Below are 21,105 nucleotides of genomic sequence, written 5' to 3' on the forward strand. Positions count from 1 at the left end.
TTACCTATAGGTGACTATTTAAGCAGCATTATCAGCTAATTTTGCTAATGTGATTCATTATTACATGCCAGTGTTATTGTGTCCTTTTTACTATTACGATCTATTTCTTTTGACTTTTGTTAGTTTGGCATTGTCGTTGCACAGAGAAACATGCTTTCTTACCGTACACATGTCAATAAACACTTGGAATTTGAACTGGAATACTTTTAGCTCATTTCATGTATTGATCAGATATTAATATCTGACTCATTTAGCGCCTCTTTGGCTACTGCAGATCCCTAAGCAGACACAAACTTCTTTACTTACCCTCATCAGTCCATGGCACATGATAGAAACAGTGCTTAAATTGAGCCCTTTAAACTTCAGTGATACGTTTTAATTGTATCCACTTCAGTGTGGGATAAAGCCGGAAAAGCCCTGATGAGAGATAAAGATTTATCACAGATCAGTTGAATCCTTTTCAAAGGATTTCAAAAAAAAAAAACATGCAATGAAGACAAATACGGTGATCGAAACAAAGCTTTTGTGATTCTGTGGAAAGTCTGCCTCTATTGTCCCCGTGGATCTTCAGACGCTCCCACAGTTGTGATTCACATGACTGTGTTGACATGAGAGCAGGGGCGAGGTGTCCTGTTACCGCTTCCCGTGTCCCATCACTCAGGGCTTAAAGTCTGTTTGGACATGCCCTTTCCAGCACCTCTCAGCCCCGAAACGCCTTCTAGTTGCCTTCAAAAGAACCACTCTTCCTTCAAGTCTCACACTTCAAGGGACCTGTGGAAGGATGCAGCAATCAGCTTTGCGGCCGTCAGTGTGAATATGTATTAAATTTCTGAGAATACACTCTTTCTACAATGAATCAAAAGCATTTCAGGCCTGTCAGAAATGCTATTAGTGGAGAGGGGAAAAATTCCACACGCCTTCTGAGGTGCAAAAGCTTCCAGTGAAGTCAGGATTTATTCATTAGTGCATCAATTTATGAGGTAGAGACGGTTGGAAAGTCTGAACAAACTCTCCAGAAAACATGATGATTCAGCCTGATGTAACCCTGAAAGCTGTGACCAGGTTGCTTTAAGCAGCCGGGGCAGGTCGTGTTCTCCGGAGGAGGTCGTGTCAAAGCCTGCGTCAGCGTAAAAACCTCCTCCTGTGAAACACTGCATGGACCTATCGGCCATTAGAGACCCTCATATTTTAGTTTTTACCACTTGAAATTCACCATCAACCATCTGACAAACTGCAAACTAAAATACACTTAACGCTAAAACTTTTCTCGACTTCATTGCTAAATCTGTTCTTTCCATGATAGCAAATAAAGGTTTCTGGTGGACAATAATGCAGGACTTTTAAATGGATTTGAGATCCCTCCATCCTGAACATCAACCTGTTTAACAGCTGCCAGAGGAGATATTTAACTGTATCTTTTACTGATCTTCCCAAGTGTGCACTGAGGTGTGGAATGGCTGCAGTTGCTATTGAAGGCTCTCTCTCGCCGTTTGCTGTGCAAACATTGATTGAATAAAATCAGAGATGGGAAGTAATCTCTTCCACTCTGCATACTCTGCGTCCCTCAGCTCCCTAGGATGACTAAACCCGGGATTATGCAGGAGCCTTGAGCCCTGACCACTCACTCTGTGTGATAGGATTAAAGCAGAAACTTTTGTACCTGTGAAACCTTATCCTCCCTGGTCCCGCATTACAGAGGCCTGTGAAACAGACACCTCCGGCTGCGGGGCAGAGGGGCACATATTCAGCCACGAGGACCCTCTCCATTAAAACCTCTCACATCGCCAACTTCTGGGGCCAAACACCGAAGCAGCCTTCTTACCTAGAAAATCAGAAGAACATTTATGAGTCATTATGCCAAGACAACAGAAGCATGCAGAAAAACCTTCGGAAGCAACCTGAAAGCACTGATTATGCCCCAAAGGCTTTTTTATTTGATGTCTTTATAACTACTAAGTGACCTTCTGCATTCACTGATGCAGTGAGATAGGTGTGAGTCCTTCAAAGTGTTGCATTTATGGCTCTGTAAAGATGTGTGTTGACACCCCTGGCAACAGCCTGAAATAACAGTACTTAACAAATGTCACACATTAAACATAACAGATTTTTTTTTTAATTTCACACAATTCTCAAATTATTTCTCAGACTTAAATAACTCATAAGAGTAAAACAAATACGGATGAAAATGGGAAATCAGCATGGTGCCATATAGGGTCGACTTGTACACGTGTGACTGTAGTACTGCTGATTCACAGTACTGAGTTTTAGTCTTTAGGCCACTAAAGATTTTCCCAATGCAATAATGAATATATGTAATTATTTCTCAAACTCTTTACTAAAATACAACCAGAAAATATGTATGCTGTATTAAAATAAAATAAAAAACATCTTCAGAGAAAAGTGCATCTATGGGCTGAAGAGTCAAAACCATGTACATTTGAACATTAATGTCATCGATGACACCTGCGTTTGTCTACTATCTCGTGCTGAAACTGGCTGCAGTAAAAAAAAGAGATCAATAACTCTAATGTCTTTGGAAGTTTGCTAATGACCAACTTTCAGTCACGTTATTTCATTCAAATGCCAAAGATCACAGAAAGTCATAACATCACAATTTTGCATAAGCTGTTTGCCTAAGACCTTTGCACTGGAGTGTTAAACATTTACTTCTGCACATTTATACTCAGTTGTATTCTTTTTTCCAATCAGAGTGGGCGGCGCTCTTTGGACTACAATTTTAATTTGAACTCAAAATGTTGCTTCAATAAAGAAGACCAAGTATAACACCAAGTGATGTCTGACCGTGTGATGCTGAAAGGTGTAGGTTCTTTATTTATCTCTGCCATTAATCTTAATTTGTCAGTGAAGGCTGAGGTGAAGGTGGAGGGAATGAGAGAAGGGGGTGTGTGTGTGTGTGTGTGTGTGGGGGGGACCTGAGAGGTAATTGCACCCCTGCTGCTCCATTATGGTGTCATTCCTCTGTTAACAGAAGATAAGATCTTCTCCAAATCACCTGAAGCCAATTCTCCACTTTACCTGGACGGGACAGGGAGAGTAAAGACAGAGAGGGTATATGCAGCCATGATGGGGACAAACGGAGCTCAATCCATCTGAGCAGCATCTTCCACAACCGACCACTTTGTGTGGTTAAGACAGAAAAAACACTGTATATGTCTGACACTGGGTGACAGTTTACAGTCAGAGTGATGGATGGTCAGAGGGATGAGCACTTTCTCTGCTCCACGCCACTTGACACCGGTCGGTGTTGATTGATGTCCCTCTGATTGGCAGGTGTGATAGATAGAACACATAGGGACACAGTTAACCTACTGACACAGCACGGTGTTGAACTCAATTGGCGCCATTTGACCTGGACACAAAGAGGAACACAACGGCAACAAAAATAAATCTCTGACGGCAGAAAGAAGAAAGAAAAAAGAAAAACAATTCAACAGAGAATTGAATAGTGTGCATCATTTTCAAAATCTACTACCTTTTCAGATAGACGTTCCTGGGTTTTTGTGGAACACTGGACATGGTGACTCTGGGATGACACTGATGAGTTGGTGAATAATCCTCGCCTTTTAAAATCGGGTCATGAAGACATTACTTGAGTCTCCTGATCACAGCTCTATAACAAATCAATGGGCGGGACAAAAGGACAAAGTCTATGAATCATAATTATTTCATTGTGTCTGGCAGAGAAGAAAAGGGCCTCACCGCGCTGGAGACGCTTCAGCACTTGTGGATGAAGCTCAGTGTCACGAATAATTCATGCAATGATTTACTGAGATTTACTTCAGCACAGGCGTGGACTCCACGTCTCCCAGGCCGGGACCAGTTTGCACAGCAGGAGGGCTTCTTCTGTGGCCTGTAGAAAAATGTGTATTAAACCACCTGTTCATGCTCTGTTCAGCTCATGAACTCCTTCACCTTGTTGGGTGTTTAGACTCCCAGTAAATCTGCTTACACAGGTTTTGTTTTTAAGGGATCAACTGATAATGACCCACGTTTTTTTTAAATGTTTAATAGTCTCAGCGTACTTAAGCTCATCAGACGGTGTGTGAGCTTTCAGAAGAGTGAATTGCTCAAGCTGGGCCACCAGGTGGCAGCATTCATCAACTGGATCAAAAAAGTCCCTTTCAAAGACAGTTGCGGTTTTTACTTAAAATAAGTATTAATATACTGTAAATGTACAGTACTGTACCACCACTAGCTGTGTTGTTGGTCATGCTCATGCAAAATTATGATTTTTGTCTGTCAAATGTTGTGATCTGTGCCATTTTGATTGGAATACTTTGATTAAAAGTTGGTCTTTTATATTTGCAAGCCACTAATGACTCATCTCTATGTAATGCTCAAGTGTATTGAGTCTTGGTGTAAAAGACAGCAGCAATCTTTGTCCCCAACGACATTAATTAGGATTCCACTTCAGATTTAAGAGACCCAGGTCCTGCTATTGTTCAACTGTTCAGAAAACTTTCACACTTAAGTCCTTTTTTTTACTACATTTCCTGAATTTTGTAGGTGTATTATAATTAAATATTAATATATGCTCGTAACATTTTACCTTATCGTGTGATACAAATCACGTGAAAATATGAGCGTCAAGTATCTTGACCGCCACAAGTGTTAGCAGTGTGACTACATTCCTGCAAGAGAACCCCTTTTGAATTTTACATGTGAGTTTTTATCTCTTAGCAGTTTCAAGGTTCATCTGCGTCTCCGTGAGATAAAAGGCTCTTGTGTGAAGGAGGAGCTGCGGCCGTCAGTGGAGCGGGACACGAATCCATACATCACAGACACGCCAGTGTAAGTGAGACACTCAGTCACAGACTGCAAGCTGTTCTCCAATCCATATGGCCATAAAACCAGAGATTCCAGTGGTTGACACACAGACATGGGCAGGACATATAAATTCTAGTCTGCTTTGTACAACATTTCCTCACCCTTGTTCAGAGAAACAACGACACTTTTTCTGCACAAATAATTGAGCTTTTATACATGAAGAACTTTGATGAGAAATTGAGATAATGTAAACGCTGAAAGGAGCCTCCTACTTTCTAAATACAGCTGTACATTGAGTGTTTTTTGATAATATCTCTGTTAATGTTGCACGTCATCAGCTCCTGTCAAGGCTCTCAAAGCATCTGACAGCACTGAGTACCTTTTATAGAAGCCAGATGGGAAGAGGTGCTAGAATAAAGTGCATCAAGTGCCCCCTATTGAGCTTTATGAACGGATTAAAGGATTTGCAGAGCTCTGTCACAGGGCCGTCAATCACCGCCTCCGCCGCGTGAAATTTACGACACGCTGACCGCAGAAACAGCCGAGGAGCTGTTGTCATAAAGAACATAACTTCATCCGTCAAGTGGTTCATCTCACCATCAACACCTCGAGCGATGAGAATAAAAAACAGAGATTGGAACCATGACATAAGACACTACACATTACCACAACCTCACAATACCTGCAGTTTTCCTCGAAGAATGCTGCTGCAATTCAATACTTCTCCGCCTGTGCTCCATTCATCATCAACTTTTCCATCTTTCCTCTGAGTTGTGCTGCTGTGGCATTTCAGCCTATGATGCAAAAGTCTTAAAAGCTGCAATCACCTGCCTGCTTCTCTAATATAACAGAGGGTCTTTGAATGGGGCAGAATTTGATATCAGCTCTCTAAATCCTGCATAGGAAACAATGAAGGCTCACTACAGGAGGCAATGTTCAGTGTCATTCAGCACAGACGTGGAGACACGCTGTCTGACTTCAGTGGGGAGCACAAGTGCTTCAGGCCTGTTTGCATGTGTATGAAACAATTTGTCTGTATGACTAGCTGAGTTTAGCTGACACCAAACTCACCACAAACCCCGACCTGCAGATTGTCTACAGCAAACTGCAAAAGGGAAGAAACACAGTTTCAGGGCAAATAAGTAAATACTCTAGATTTGTAAAATCCTAGTGTGCAAATGGCTAATCTGGGTGTTCCTTTTAAGCTTGTGTGACCATGTGACTGCTTTTAATTTGTGCCGTCTTGTTTACGATGATGCTGCAGCAGTCCTAGATTTAGCTGAGTACATTATTAATGTGCTACTAAAAAAAACTTCTAAATAAAGTCACTTGAGAAATATGACCCAGATTCTGATCAAATAGAATTTTCCTTTTAAAGACTAACAAAAAAAGGGGAACTTTTTAAGATTCACACAAAACTAAATACAGTATGTGTACATGGAATCTACAAATCGATCAGTTTGTGTATTATCTGCAATTTTACTGATGTTAAATTAGAAATTATATAAATACTTTCATAACAATATAATGAAACCAAGATTGATGAAATAAGTCCCTAGATTTCCAGTTACACCGTTACCTAAAAATAAACATGTATAATTAGATCACTGGGGAAAAAAAAGACAAAAAGGAGGGGAAAAAAATCTCCCAGACTTGTCTTCACCCTCTGTGTCAACTCATCACCTCCTGGTTGGGTGTCAGTGAAGGGAGGAAGAGGAGAGAGGGGTGATACGGAACGAGGGAGAAGGGGAGCGGCTGGCAGGAGATGGATGGGGGGTGGGTGAAGGGATCACCTTGCCAAATCCGCTGTGAAGGCCTTTGCTCGGTGCACTTAGCGTCGTGGCTGGAGCCAACATGTAGTGGGGTGTAGGTCTCCCTGGGGCGACACTCAGGCCCCGGCCTCCCCGCCATTGTCATCTGTCCGTCTCTCAGCCTCTTCATCCAGCAATCTGCCTGGAGGAAACTTACTTCCTCTGCACATTCTTCCTCCCTCCATTACCCCGAGGAGGAGCAGGGGAAGTTGTGCCGAAGGGGGCTCCCAGGCAGGGTCAGGGCGGTATCGATGTCAGAGCCTAAATGTTGGGGTCTTGTACTAATTAGATCATCTGTCAAACACCATAAGCCACCAAGACGTGATATCCTGCCTTATATATGTGTCGTTTGAATAAACTGGGCAGTTCGGGTCGAGCTGCTGGACCTGTGACAGTGAGAGGACGCTTGCACACCTCACTGAGTGGAATGACAAATATGTCATCATCCTGAGACAGGGTCTAGCCGAGCCGTTTCAATGAGTGCACCCGTGTCAGGGTGATGTATGGATGCAGTAACACAACCTCCGAGAGGGCATGAGGGGGGAACGCTGTGCTGCCAACCTGCCTCTCAGATCCCGAGCAGGAGAATAGGGGCAGCATGTAAACATTTGAGACGTGTCACTCATTTTCTCCTCCGGTGATTTATGACAAGTGTGGACTCGGGTTTTTAAACGTAGAGCTCACAGTGAGGGAGATGCACATCCGATATTTCAAACCAAAAGGTCAGCGACTCTGTTTTTAACACTGTGGATTACACCTCCAGAGGTTTGTCAGACAAAACCCCGCCCTTTGGCTTATTAGACATTTTCTTGAAGCTCACACAAAAGCCCTGCTCCAAGTCTCTTAATGGGAACGGCTCGGGAGATCATTTGTGAGGGAAGAGTGAGAGAAACACTAAGTCTGGGAGGAATTTCTTCCCCTGGGGATTCCTGAGTGTTGTCCATCTCCTCTCATTCATTCACAGAGCTGAAACTGGACAACATACCTGACACTTCTCTCACTTACAATCTTTCAAACAATCTTTTGATAACGATCCATTTGTGTCCAAAAGGGTTCACCAAAGTTTTAAGGTATCCAACTCTGAGGATTTTAAATGAGTTTCAGAGATTTAGTTGCAGGTCGTTTGTGCACAGTTTTCTCCACGGACAAATTAGCCAAAAACTAAATAGACTTAAACTAATTAAGAAATCCCTAAAAATGGAATCATATAATTTGGGTAGCATTACCATTTAAATGATAATTACATTCTGAACATTTTATTCTCCGAAGAGTTTACAATTTTTTAGCAACTTCAAACAGAAGTGATGTTTGTATAGAATTAAAAAACACAATATTTTGCACTGAGGTAAAAAGTAAAAAAGTGTTAGAACCTGCCCAGCAGAGGCCTCTCTCTCCTCTCTCCTCACTCCAACCAGAAACCAAAAACCTCTGTCACCATACCAAAGTCCTATTGAGACAGAGGATCCCAAGACACAATAAAATCGGAGATGTATGGGAACCATCGAGGTAGAAACGTCTGCAGTGATTTATCCCAGCATGCCTTTCCCACTTTCTACTCCGACATGTGAAGATTTAAATGTAAGATACAGGTGATGGGATTTAAACTGACCCTGACAGAAGCTGTGAAATATGGCAGCATAAATGTACATTCTGTCAAATGGGTAAAATATCATATGCGTAACACATACTCTTCCATAGAGTGAACCCCTGCCAGCTCCTGGAACAGTGCCCAAACCTGCACTCTGGGACTGCATGCTCACTGTATTTGCACAAACTCCCTTATTTTCCCTGATAAATTAAGTTGGTGTTCATGTGCCTGGATAACTTGTGCATTAACATGCTTCAGTGGGGGATTCTGAACATTATTTCTAATCCTTTAAGTGTGACACAAACACTTAGAGGAATGCTGAGAGGAGAGTTCCACTTGCCATAAGATGTCAAAATAATCAACTCAGGGGCTGGCACCACCTCAAAGAGCTGCGAGGCCATCATGTATGACAAAGAGCGAGTGTGAAGCCCGGGACACTGTCTGAGAGCAACAGACCAACAGTGACAGAACAAACACATCATGACAAACAGCAGCTCAAAATAGAAAGGCTGTACAATTCTAACCTATTTTTATGTGTCAATAACTGACTACAGTTATGTGGATTTCAAAGGAATCTCTTCAGTAATGTTAGTCATTAATACACAATCGGTAATAAACATGGACAGAAACCTGTGCCAGCACCAGAAGGATGACAAAGCAAATTATTTGTCTCTAAATTAAAATAAAATAAATAATAATAATAATAATAATAGCACGATCCTGCTTCTAAACTGTGATGATTTTGCTCATTGTCTTTGATGCATGTGAGTTTTTATGCAGCGTGTTGATTTCCAGTCATATGGACAGCCTAAACAAAACAGCATCCCTAAACTTAACCACTACCAGTTAATACCTAACCCAAACATTAAATTAACCACAAGAAATGAGGTTCTGCCTACCAGAATTTGGTCTCCATGAGGACTACTGGTCCCGACATGGTCAGTGTTCATGCCAGAAAAGGTCCTAAAGAGGTAAAAGGTACAGAGAGAGAGATAGAGGGAGTAAAGCCAGACACTAAAGATGCCATCGAGCAGGTGATTACAGTTTAATACACTATATCTCTCCCACATATGAACCTCCAGTGATGTTGACTGTAAATAAGAGTCCAACCTGACCTGCAGGTGCGTTTCTCTCCAGCAGTTGCTGAGAAAAAGTGTGATAAGAACAACGCGTGACAGAGTGTGAAGTCTTCATCTAAAGAGAAAACCTCAGGAGAGAAAAGATGGGTTCAAGTAAAATATCGGCACTTGTCATGCCACTGCCAACACTTCAATTAATCTTCTGAATGGTCTCGTCCTCTTACACGAGGCATTTATTTCCTCATTCACAGCACTGCACTACACAGGGCTTTCGCTTCAGAATATGTGAGTAGGTTGGGCTTTGTTGGGAAATCTTGTGTTATTTGATATGGACTTTGGTAGAGGAGACTGATGAAGGATGCTTTGTGTTGTAAGAGCAGGCTTTTCTCTTTTTTCTTCTGTCGTACAGAAATGCTGACAGCTTTCCTGGCGCTGGCATGAGCTGGGCTTATAATCACAAACAATACGGCACACTTGAACGCCGCGTTCACACGAGAGCCAGAGCAACCTTCATGCTGTCACGGTGGCATTATTTATAAATTGTACATGAGTTTGTTTCCAACCCTCCGACTTCACTTATCGACTGCTGTAAATAAGAAATGAGATGAAACACGTGGCGTTTTTCATTCATCTGCTGCTGAGCGCTCACGTTTAATCTCTGCATCAATTATGTGCATGAGGAGCGTGATTCATGTGGGGGATCATTTTTTAAACGGCTGCTTGTCTCTAAGGTCTGATTGTGCACTCCAGCAGGTGGCTCTTTTCATTAAACCTAAATGCCAGATGATTGTGCTCTTCATTAAAGGCTGCCCGGTAATATGGGCCTGAGATGACTGCCCATGTGGTGCTTAAATATAGTGGTTGGACAAGTCCTCTGTCACTGTGTAATGAGAAAAGTCAATAGAGCCGGAGCTATTAGGCTGTCAGCGTTCTTACCATTACACGCCATTAAAAACAACACAACTCTGTGATTCATCCTCATTATATTTATTGGATCTGTGGCCTGATATAATTGTGGAAGCACTCTGACCCAGACATAGTTCAACACGTGTCAGCATGGGTTTGATATGAAAGTGATATTGAGGCGTTTTGATCAATTTGAGAAAAATTACTTTGGGCAGAAATTAGTTACTTTAGCCAGTCGTGACTGTCTTAAGGGAGGCTATTGCTCTGATGTCAGAGCAGCAGGTCACATCAGCAGGAATTAGCAGAAAAGTTAGAAGAGATGGATTTGTTTTTGCTTTGAGAGGCTGCCATGTTTGCAGTGCTGCAGTTTCACTACACATTTGTCTCCATAAAGTGGATTTAGTGACAGAATAAACTTTTTTTTATTGTATTTACAAATATAATATAGTAACATGTTAACTTATGCAACTTAAGAAAGTTATAACTTTTAAATTAAAGGAGTAATGTGAAATAAGTAACAAGTAACAACACAATCCTGTTCATTTATCCTCCCCTTCATCAAACTCTCTCCACTGTGCCATGAGTTCACATTTGACACATGTTGAATCCTAACTGCTTGGCCTGTAGTTCCCCTTGAAGACAAGTAAAGGGGGGTTGACGAGACCCGACCACACATGTCCAGACACCAAAGTAGTCCCGAAACAGAGGGACAAAGCCTCTTGCGTCTGCTCATTTGTGAAGGTCATTAATGTCCAATCATATTCAAATGGCTCCTGTGGAGGCAACCGAGCTGTTGACCGGTATGCAGATGAAGGTCACAGAAGCTTGCCCTACAGGATTTGTCCCAAGGCAGCTTTCCCCTCCTGGTTTTTGAATCCCCCTGTGGGCCTGTGGACATGTCACGGCCCATCACCCTGCAGACAGACAGGTCTCTGACTGGGGTCGTTCACAGACTGGCAGACTAGCTCAAGAGCTACTGTAACCCCTCCTCCTCATTGTGATTTAACTGCTAGTCACAAGCCCCATTAACATAATGATAAGAGATAGTGACACCTCCCTTTGAATTCTATCAGGTAGCCTGAAAGGTGAGTTTAATGAAAGGGATAATTACACAATTTATATAGGGAGGGGCAGTGACAGTAGCACAAAGCTATCAGACCTAGGCCTGACCCACCTAATTAGGATGGAGCTCCATCAATCTTGATGTCCCTGTCAGTGAGTCGGTCCCTGGCAGTTTAAAGTAAATAGAAAAGTGTGTCTCCATACAATTCATTTAATGGCCCATTTAAGCTCGTACAGGGTATAAAAACAAAAAAACAAACAAAAAAACTAAAGAAAACGTGTTATTGTGCCTCTGCATATTCCTTCATTTGAGTGTTTTGAATTCACCACTGTGTTATCTATGATATGGGTTTAAAAAGCTGCTCCATGCTGAGAACCGGTTAGCGAAACAAGGCCTCATCTGAGAGACGTCATCTGACTCACTGACCACCAACAACCATCTCCTACTGGTCCTGACACGGTCAGAGTGATAGCAGGGTTTGCTACAAACGGCTAAAAGATCACGTCCACCTTAACATTGTGACGGACACTACACACGGCCATTTGCACACCTGTCACAAACGGTGTTGAACCCGATCAAAACGTGCGAGTATTACGGAGACATTTGACACAAGAGTGAATGCCCATTAAACACATTTACAGGTCAAAGCCTAGTTTAAACTCAGGCTTTAACAGGAGTTCTGACCAGAGGGAAAGATGGTTAAGAAATTAACTGTGACTCTAAACTCCATAACCTTTCAAAAAGGTTTTCATGTCCAGAAAGACTTCTCTTACATGTCCATCTATTCTATGTCTCCTTTAAATGATTGCTCGTCAACACGGGGGTCACGGGGCTGACCCAGTGATACACACGGCCACCAGCGCACCATCTCTATTTCACACGCACTGTCTAATTATGCCTTTGTGTGCCTCAGATTATCGGAGGCTTGTAAAAACCTATTTTCCCTCATGCTGAATAATAAAGGCCTCTTTGTCAAGTGGGGGCATGTCAACACACTTCTGTGGATGAGCGGTGCTGTCAGCGTCACACACACACACACACACACACACACATATACTGTATGAAAACATGCACGAGTGCACGTGTGCATCCTGGATTATGTCACGCCACAGGAATGCCCGTCACATGACAATGGGGGAATGGCCCGTTTTACGGCACTTGCTTGTTTTTTTTATCAGAGGCAGCGAGTGGAGCGTAAGCAGCAGCGTGGAAGCCTGTCTCCCCCTGGACAGGCTGCATGTCTTGTGTTTACAGTTGACACATGTGCTGTTTGGGGTTGATAGACTCTGATACCAGAGTCAACACATAACACTTGCTGCACACGCTGATGTTTGTTTGAAGACTTGTCGATCAAACACACATCCCCTTCTGTTTCCTGCACTGCTGCTCCTGCTGCCGCCACACAATTCTGATGTGCATATATTTTGTGTTTTTTTTTAAGGAGATGAATTCAACAAAAAAAAATACAGAAATTCCAACACAGGAATAAAATGCTAAAAGCCCAGAACGGCAAAGACATCAGTAGCTGATAATTGCATGCTTAAGGGCTTGAGATCAACTTATCATAGTTATCACATCTTCTTGATTAAAGCAGTGCTACCTTCTTTTTTTTACCCTCCTCTTTAAGGTGATAGCAGCTGCCTCAGATGTGAGGCAGGGCCTTGAAGTGCAGGCTGGGATTAGTGGCAAACACAAAAGGAGCATTTGGAGGGGGCATGCCTGTCCCTTTTGGAAAGGCCCTCATTTAGAGCCTTTAGCCATAGATCATCTGCAGCTTACATGGAGAAAACTTGGTTAAATGTTGATCAGGCCCATTATGTGGCTCTCTGTGAGGGGTGCGTTTGATGGTTTAGAGGCAGTGAGGGCTCCAGAGGTCTCAGTCTGTCTCCCCTCTCTTGTCTCTATATTGGTATGCATTCTTCATAATAGAGACAGGAGGTAGGGGGTCTCATTAGGGGCCGGGGGAGTGTTGTTTTGGTGGTGCTGGTGATGTAGGGGGGGTTGTCAATGAATTCCTTTGGGCAGATGCACCATCATCTAGGAATGAAGCTCAATAACATCATGGGAGCAGGTGAAACCAACAGTTTGCTTCAACTGCTCCTGAATGACGTGAGTCCAGATCTGTTCCAGAGAACAAAGTGCTCCGGGTGGGCTGCGTCTGTTCACAGTCGGATCCTCATCTGACATAACCCGCACATTCAGAGAGAGAGAGATAGCTTCCTTTAGAACTCCTTCCTTTAGAGCAGTGACTGACAAGCGGCGCAGACGTGGCTATTTTAAGGACACCCGGAGCACTGAATGATCTCTTCACTTCCGTCTCGCCACCAAACGTCCAGACTGTGGCGGGTAAAATGGATTCCCCCTGGGCAGCTACTTCCTCTGTCATCTGTCACCACTTCCTGTCTGTGTAGAGCAGGTAATGACAGCACACAGGTGTTGCTAGCCGGGTGGTATCACTGCAAGGAGACGGCAGCGGCACACAAAACGTGTTTTTCCCACATCGTAATACTGTTTGGTTCTGCTGTAGTATATTATAGTACAGTTTTTAGCCCATATCTTGAACTTTTCCTTAGCCTGCAGCAAACACCATGAGGTTTGGCATTTGCAGACGGGTCAAATGCACCATAATCATGTGCAAAGTGGTTTCTGAACCGAGCTAAAATGATTACATATTGGCCATTACTCAGATATTTGTTCTGCTGCGCTGCACATAGAAATTGATGTTCCATGAACCTTGGATATTGTTCTCATAAGGTCATGGTTTGGAATTTCACGTAGGTGACGAACGGCTGCAGATTTATTGGAGAGCTTTTGGGGCAAATTGACCGCTGTATTGAGAAATTCTGAGAAGGTTAGTCCTAATAATAATGCACAGTGATAAAGACTTTAAAATAAACCTACTTATTTGATTTGAATTGTCTTTTTACAGAGCGTTGGCTTCAAGACACTGACCCATAACTTGTTAGAAGCATCAGTGCGGCTGATGTGAACTTCTCTGGGTTCTCAGCAGTGTGTTAAACCACTACCATGGTTTGTTATGACAAAGGTCACGGATAACGGATGATCTGCCTACAGTTCCTAAACGTGAGAACAAAGACTTTGTCAAAATATATCCCGGCGATAGAGTGAGCGGGGGATAAGTTACATTGTCGTGGGGATAGCTTTTCCAGACAGAGCACAGTGAAGACAGGCCACGGCCGTGGATTTACTGGGACTCGTTCTAGTCTGTTAATCTTTGTATCTGTGACTTATTCCACAGATTTCACTGTTGGCAGGCTTAGCTGTTCCTGTGCCCACCAATAATTTTCAACCCTGGCATTCAAACTAACTCATTTTCAAGAAAGCTGCATGAATGTGAAACAAATATATGAAATAAAACAGAATAAATGTGATATTTTAGCACTTTTAACACTAATTAGACGTCATTTATCCGTCTGTAGCTGACAGTTTTGACTGAGTCAAATCTAAAAAATAAAGACTTAATAAAGGCGCAAATGACAAGTGGTGAATATTTGCACGTTTTCTGATACGTGCCAAGTTGCAATGTGCCGGCTCACGCTCCGTATAAAATAATCCATATGGCAGCTTGTTCGGAGCAAGGATCCCACGCCGTTACCGGCTCATACGTCGGACTTTTTATGGGCCTCTGATGGGGAATGATGAAACCGAATCGGGTCATGCCGAGTGATAGACATTCGCCTCAGCTATCACTTGCACACACAATCCTTTTAAAGTACAGTGAAAAGACTCCCCCCACACACACCCCCTCCACTTAAAGCCGTGCAGTGGCTTCCCCAGAAGCTGTCATCATATTGTTCTCTTAAATATTTAACTTCCTCAAGAGATTGAGCTGTAATATAAGAAATCATCCCTATCATGGCCACTGACTGCTACAAGCAGATGTGAATTTTCAGCGTAGACCCAGATTTAACTCGGCCCCCCTATGGACAAGCTATCATGTTCTTCACCGGGGTCAGACACACAGTCTCTCTTTTCATATTACCCCTCAGATTTGACTGTAAGTTAGTGTTATATGACCTGTGGAGAATCATTAGGCCTTGGAAACGTCTCCCTGTTTGAAATCCTAAATGCTTTACAAAACCAACAGATTACCATAGGGAGCAGCTCTTTAAGTTACTCAAGCATGTCCACATAATCAAAAACAAGACATCACAAATAAGACATAGCTCTGTGTAAGTGTGTGAGACAGAGAGAGGTGGATGTGGCTTATTTATCAGTAGATCTCTCTTCAGAGCTAATGGGAGTTAAGTTTCTCACTTTGCCGAGTGCAACACTATCCAGAAGTGATACATCATCACATCACTCACTGTCTAATGTGGACAAGCCTCCAGGTCCCAGTCTGGAGACGTCTCTTCAGGACTTTATGGTTAGGATACTGATGAGCAATTGTCATGTTTGTGTATGTGTTTATTTACTCTCTGTGTGACACTTAAGATGAAGTCTCTTCAGATGAAGGAAATACTCATCCATAGACTTGCCATGTGTATCTAACTTCCCCCTACAGAGAAAAAGGATTCAAATAATCCAGTTCTGAAAAACTGGCTCCTTCAATTATGAGCCAACCTTGTCTTTGGAGGGATGACCCTTTGAGTCTGAAACCCATCATTATGGGTTTAGCCCATGAGGCATATGTATGGGGACCGGGGCCACCCTTATGCTGAGGTATTCTACAGGGCCTGGGCCTTTAGCCCCCAGAGGCAGGGGGCCCTCAAGCAGGTAGCACAGAGACATGGTGGCCTGACTGATATTCATGTGCAGCAGCTAAATGTGCCCTTCAGGCACAGGGCACCGGAGCGTTACATTTCTGAGAACTGAGAGGGGAAACATGGAGAGTATAGAGGTAGTGGAGGTGAATGTATTGTTTGCTTGCATGCATGGGGGTTGTAAATTGATAACAGAGGTAGACGGGGACCTACAAGTAAAAGTACATACTCTGTCAAAAGCAGAAATCACAAAGTATCAGAAATAAATGCTAATTTTAGATTAGGATACAGGTTACAATTACCAGTGCAATAATCCTAAAAAATAAATCAGAACGTATTATATATATTTGATTCACCAAACAAGTAAAACTATAAAAAAAATATAAGTAGTGGAGTCTACACTATTATTTGCACTCAAAAAGTAGATCTCAACTCGACTAAATGAACTTTCCTTTGATTTAATACGGAATTAATATATCCTGACAATTCCAGTCCGAGTGACAGAGTAACACACTCAAGTGAGGGATCAATAAATGACATTAATAAGGAGTAAAAGGCCTCTGAATGTGCTTTCTACTCCATTGACCGGACGTGATGAGGACTTCAAGAGAAAACGTGGCCGCTACTGTGAGAACCTGCTCCTGTGTGACAATAAAAACTCTCTTTGTCTGATTTGAGGCTCCGCTCCACAGATAATGGAGCACAACGTGGCCTGTGGGAGATAATTTGTTCCCAGATCTTCAGATGGCAATATTTTCATTCGAGCCCAGGAGGGGATCTCTTGAATTGCCAACCTCCATTGTGTTCCAACAAGGGACACGGATGTCATGTCAATTAATTTTTTTTCTTTTATTCCAGACCACAGAGCGCCTGAGTGAGTTCAATTACTGACCAATTAAGAGGTGTTTTCTTTTATTTACAGGCTTTGATTCACTGCATATCCATATTGTTTGAAAATAAGACAGATGGAGCAGGGCGTTAAATCACTTGAACATTCTGTTTAAGTATCAAACAGTGTTGTATCCACTGGGCCATAAGTACAACAAAAGCACTGTTCATGTCGAGGAACCGTCCCATTAACAGCGTGCACACAGAGAACAGTCATTTTACAGTACAATAAGTTGGGAATAGATGGGAACAGGTGGTAAATCCGACCAACAGGTTAACACCAAACAGGCAGAGACTGAGTCAAATCCAAGCTCAGACAAAAAGCTGAACTTTTGAACCTTGTGGAAATAAGTTAAAGGTCTGATTGCTTGTTGAAATGGGGATATAGGAAGTGACAGGCGTAAAATGGCTCTGTCTTCCACACTTAACTGCTTGAAGCTACTTGACTTCAGGTTTCCCGACATCCTCTGAGGCAATAATAGCTTTACTTTCTTATAAAAGCAGAACATTTGTAAACATGTAGTATATACTGTATAATATAATTATAGCTCACTAAGAAGAGTTTAAAACATTATTTTACCTTCTTATTTCATTCAACACTAAAGCTGACACATGAACCGTGAGTTACAATAAATGACTTTTATTCAAACGTCAACATGAGCTTAAATAAAAACACAAAAAGACAGTTCAACCTAAAAAATACATGTTTCTTCTTATGAAAAATAATTTCTGTACACGTTTCTCCTTCTTGTTCTTATTTAAGACAGAGTTAAGACTTGGTCCCACTGAGCAGCTACATTATAAACATATTAAAAAAGAAAATTATAATAAGGCATCCATATGAAATACATCTCTGTGGGAATTCATTTCTACAAATAAACATCGTTTGCTGATCACAAACCATAATAGAGCAGTTTTCTTATGTTTAACTTGAGTTAAAGGCAGCAGTTTATCATCCCAGTACAGTGAGGAACTTGGAGAGTTCAGACAGAGCGTCTACACCTCAGTTCCTTCCCGGCTGTATATGAGGTTATTAACACTGAAATGGTTGGAGAGGCTCTGTACTGAAGTGTAATAGTTCATTCTGTTGTTTTCAGAGTTCAAAGGAGCGGAGATTAAAGTGGGCGAGTAGGAGCCCAGTCCGGACATGCCCTCTCTGTTGTGGGACAATCCCCCGAGGTTCGCGCTGCTGTAGTCCCGCTCTGCGGCGCGGGAGCCCTCGGTGCCGCCGCCGCCGCTGGCCGCCAGCAGCGAGTTCACGCTGGACGCGAAGCTGCTGAAACACGGGCTGTGCTCGGCGGAGGGAGACGGCGACGACTTGGGGTCAGTGGAGGCCGGGGAGCCGTGCAGGCTGGGCGGGGACGAGCTCAGCAGGCTGGCGGTGTCGGAGAGTTTGTGTGCGCCGCCGTCTTCTGACTTGACGGGCAGAGAGTTGGTGTCGGCTCCGCTTATGTCAGCTCTCCTTTTTCTCTTGCGCCTGAAGTTCCCGTTGTCGAACATCTTCTCACAGTTGGGGTCAAGCGTCCAGTAGTTTCCTTTACCTGGAGATCAAGAAAAAATAAAACCCGGTTAGACACGTGAATGGCTGTCAGTGTATTTAAATGTTATGCCTATTCATTGATCATCAAACTCACTTCAGATATCAATTTCTGCTAAAACATTTAATTTATTTAAATAAACATTACATAGTAAATAAATAAACAAACATTGAGATAAAACGAATCCATTCAAACTACTCACCGGGGTCATCCTCATCCCGCGCCACCTTCTTGAAACAGTCATTCAGTGACAGGTTGTGTCGGATTGAGTTTTGCCAGCCAGCTTTGCTCTTCTTGTAGAAAGGAAAGTTATCAGCCACATACAGATAGATCTGACTCAGAGTCAACTTCTTGTCCTGTGCGTTCTGGATGGCCATGGCGATCAGGGCAGAGTAGGAGTAAGGAGGCCGGACCATCTTGAAGAGCTCCTGCTGGCTGGAGATGGACAACCAGCTCAGGTCTGCTCCACCGAAGCCGGTGGGAGGAGGTAAGAACTGCCTCTGGTGGTTCGACCCGTATCCGGACTGAATGTAGGACGCGCTGTTGTTCCCGGGCAGATACGGAGAGGAGTTGATGCCGGGTCCGTTCAGCCACAGGTACGGGTTCGCGGACGGGGACGTGTACTCTCCGAGGCCGTAAGTGGAGGCGTGCGTGGCCGGCCTCTGCGGGTGATGGTGGTGCAGGTTCTGCGGGTACACACCGTAGTTGTCGCAGTACACGGCCATGTCCAGGAGCTCCTGTGCGCTGTGGTGCTGAAGAGGGCTGGTCTGCTGCTGGCTCGATGGTTGGTGTCCAAAAGCGTTCATAATCCACACTGTCACAGGTTCCCCAAAAACCTTATCTTTGTAAGTGAGCGTCTCCCTCAGGACTGAACTCGTCCTCAGAGGGAGGAGTATTTATGCGCAGCAGCCGCAGACTCTCCAGGTGCCACTTAAAGAAAAGTTTTCGAATGGTCACACCTCTTTTTGTTGTCTCCGTCAGCCCCGTTGTATTGTATTGTATTGTATCCCCCCCCCACTCACCCACCCCCGTATCAACGGGCATAGATATCGATACTGCTTTAACTACACTGTATACTCGCAAATTAAGGGAAGTTAATGGAGTGGAATTATCTGTGCGTAATTACGCAGCAGAGCATACACGGACTGGGCTAAATTCAGGCGGCGTTTTATTACAACCAAACGAAGAGACGCGTGGAATACATTTTAATCTATATGAGAACATGTTTTTCAAAGTAATAAATAAACAAATAAATACACACAGGAGATTATTGACGTTTATGTCTCTTTTTTTGCTTGTTTTTTTTGAAAAAGTATATATATATATATATATATATAAATAAACACATACATATGACACAAAACTTTGGGGCACAAAGTAGAAATGATTTAGCCATGATGATCTATGATGTCTTAAGAAAGTGTTTGAAACTTTCTTTGTTTGACGTAATATTCTATTTATATACATATATGTTCCTGTTATACACATACATATATATATACACAATGTTTGGGATCAATTAAGTAAGGCAAACTTTGTCATTGGTCAGAAGTTTGTCAGATTGATACATCTTTATGTTAGTAATAGCACCTTTACATCGACAGCCTTATACATAAAAATAACACAATGTAAAATCGTAATAATAAATAATGTTTGTGACACCTCGATGACAATAGAATGCTTTATAATTCCCCGTGTCGTTGCGCAGCTGAATTTGCTCAACTTTCTGCGGGACAGTGTCAAACCCAAACAAGAGCCAAGCTTCTCCTCAAAGAAATTCGTTTGCAATAAACACTTCACAAGCGCCGCGAGTTTAGTGTCAACAAGGCACTCGTGGAAGAAAATGTGTCCCGTGCAGCACGCAGCCACTGAAACACTGCTGCTCACTGAAGAAATAATAATAATACAAACTGTACTTCAAACTGTCTACAACTACACTGAAATCAGAGGAAACGCAGTTCAAATATGAAGAGATATAGTGGAGCATTATTAGTGGCAATTAATTGTTAATTCGTTTAAGACTGTTTAAACGATGTTTTAAGTTATTTGGTTACATTGTTAGACCATGGTGCGTCCTGGTTCTGGACTAAATAGTCGGAGTTTCTACTGACAGAAACAATAGTGCACCGATACTTAGGTTTAACACACTTAAACACACAAACTATACCGCTATACACAGATATACTATTTATGTTGAACTGTAGGGACTTGTAATTATTTGAATTTATATTTTGAAATACAGGGGGGGACCGTGCTGCTGTCCTGCTCCTGCACTAATGGCCACTACATTCCTCCTCTCCATGACCTTGGGTGCGATTGTTTGGCTCAGAAGTGTCGTCTCGACCACGGGCTGTACAGATGTGGCAGAGCCGCGGCCTCCGTGGGAGGGGGAGTGGCATTTAACCCCCACGTGAAACACAGCACGACCTGTGAGGTGTCTGACACCCAGTGCTGCTAATTACTGTTGGCCACTGAGACAAGTGAGAGCAGAGACTCCTCTTTCAAACACAGGATTACATATTTATGAACTATATTATTGTGAGCAGGGCCAATTGAAAGGCACATATAGCAGTTTTTATGTTTCATATCTCAGAACCTTGTTGATTTGTTTTGTGTTTCGTTGACATCTGCTGCTCTGTGCCTCTGAATCGCCTCCCCAGGGACAAAGAGACAGACCTCAGAAATCATGATTGTGCTGAAGGAGCAGCCATGAATAAAAA

At 42.9% G+C, this 21,105-nt stretch overlaps 1 protein-coding gene and 1 long non-coding RNA gene across 4 annotated transcripts; both read right to left on the reverse strand.

Moving 5' to 3' along the window:
* Positions 1 to 574: 574 nt before the first annotated feature.
* Positions 575 to 9,201, reverse strand: LOC131448671 (uncharacterized). Of its 3 annotated transcripts, XR_009234211.1 has the most exons (7): positions 5,471 to 5,646; positions 3,721 to 3,871; positions 3,494 to 3,631; positions 3,197 to 3,370; positions 2,934 to 3,036; positions 1,661 to 1,822; positions 575 to 771 (listed from the first exon to the last, which is right to left on the reverse strand). It is a non-coding gene; the product is annotated as an uncharacterized LOC131448671 (long non-coding RNA). The 3 variants fall into 3 exon arrangements; XR_009234210.1 differs by lacking the exon at positions 5,471 to 5,646 and adding an exon at positions 9,087 to 9,201 and having other exon boundaries at positions 2,934 to 3,370; XR_009234209.1 differs by having other exon boundaries at positions 2,934 to 3,370.
* An 8,270-nt stretch (positions 9,202 to 17,471) lies between these two features.
* foxi1 (forkhead box i1) lies at positions 17,472 to 19,301 on the reverse strand. Its single transcript, XM_058621248.1, has 2 exons — positions 18,588 to 19,301; positions 17,472 to 18,388 (listed from the first exon to the last, which is right to left on the reverse strand). The coding sequence occupies exons 1-2, from the start codon at positions 19,189 to 19,191 to the stop codon at positions 17,844 to 17,846; spliced, it is 1,149 nt and encodes a 382-aa protein (XP_058477231.1). The 5' UTR covers positions 19,192 to 19,301; the 3' UTR covers positions 17,472 to 17,843.
* Between the last annotated feature and the right edge of the window lie 1,804 nt (positions 19,302 to 21,105).

The sequence above is a fragment of the Solea solea genome, chromosome 21 (genome assembly GCF_958295425.1).
Source record: "Solea solea chromosome 21, fSolSol10.1, whole genome shotgun sequence".
Taxonomy (NCBI): domain Eukaryota; kingdom Metazoa; phylum Chordata; class Actinopteri; order Pleuronectiformes; family Soleidae; genus Solea; species Solea solea.

Bases quoted from the DNA above. Each gene is read 5' to 3' on its own strand.
- foxi1 (XM_058621248.1), bottom strand. From the start codon at position 19,191: ATGAACGCTTTTGGACACCAACCATCGAGCCAGCAGCAGACCAGCCCT. The intron at 18,389-18,587 runs GTGAGTAGTTTG...CTTGATCTCCAG, and splicing joins GCGGGATGAGGATGACCCCG to GTAAAGGAAACTACTGGACG.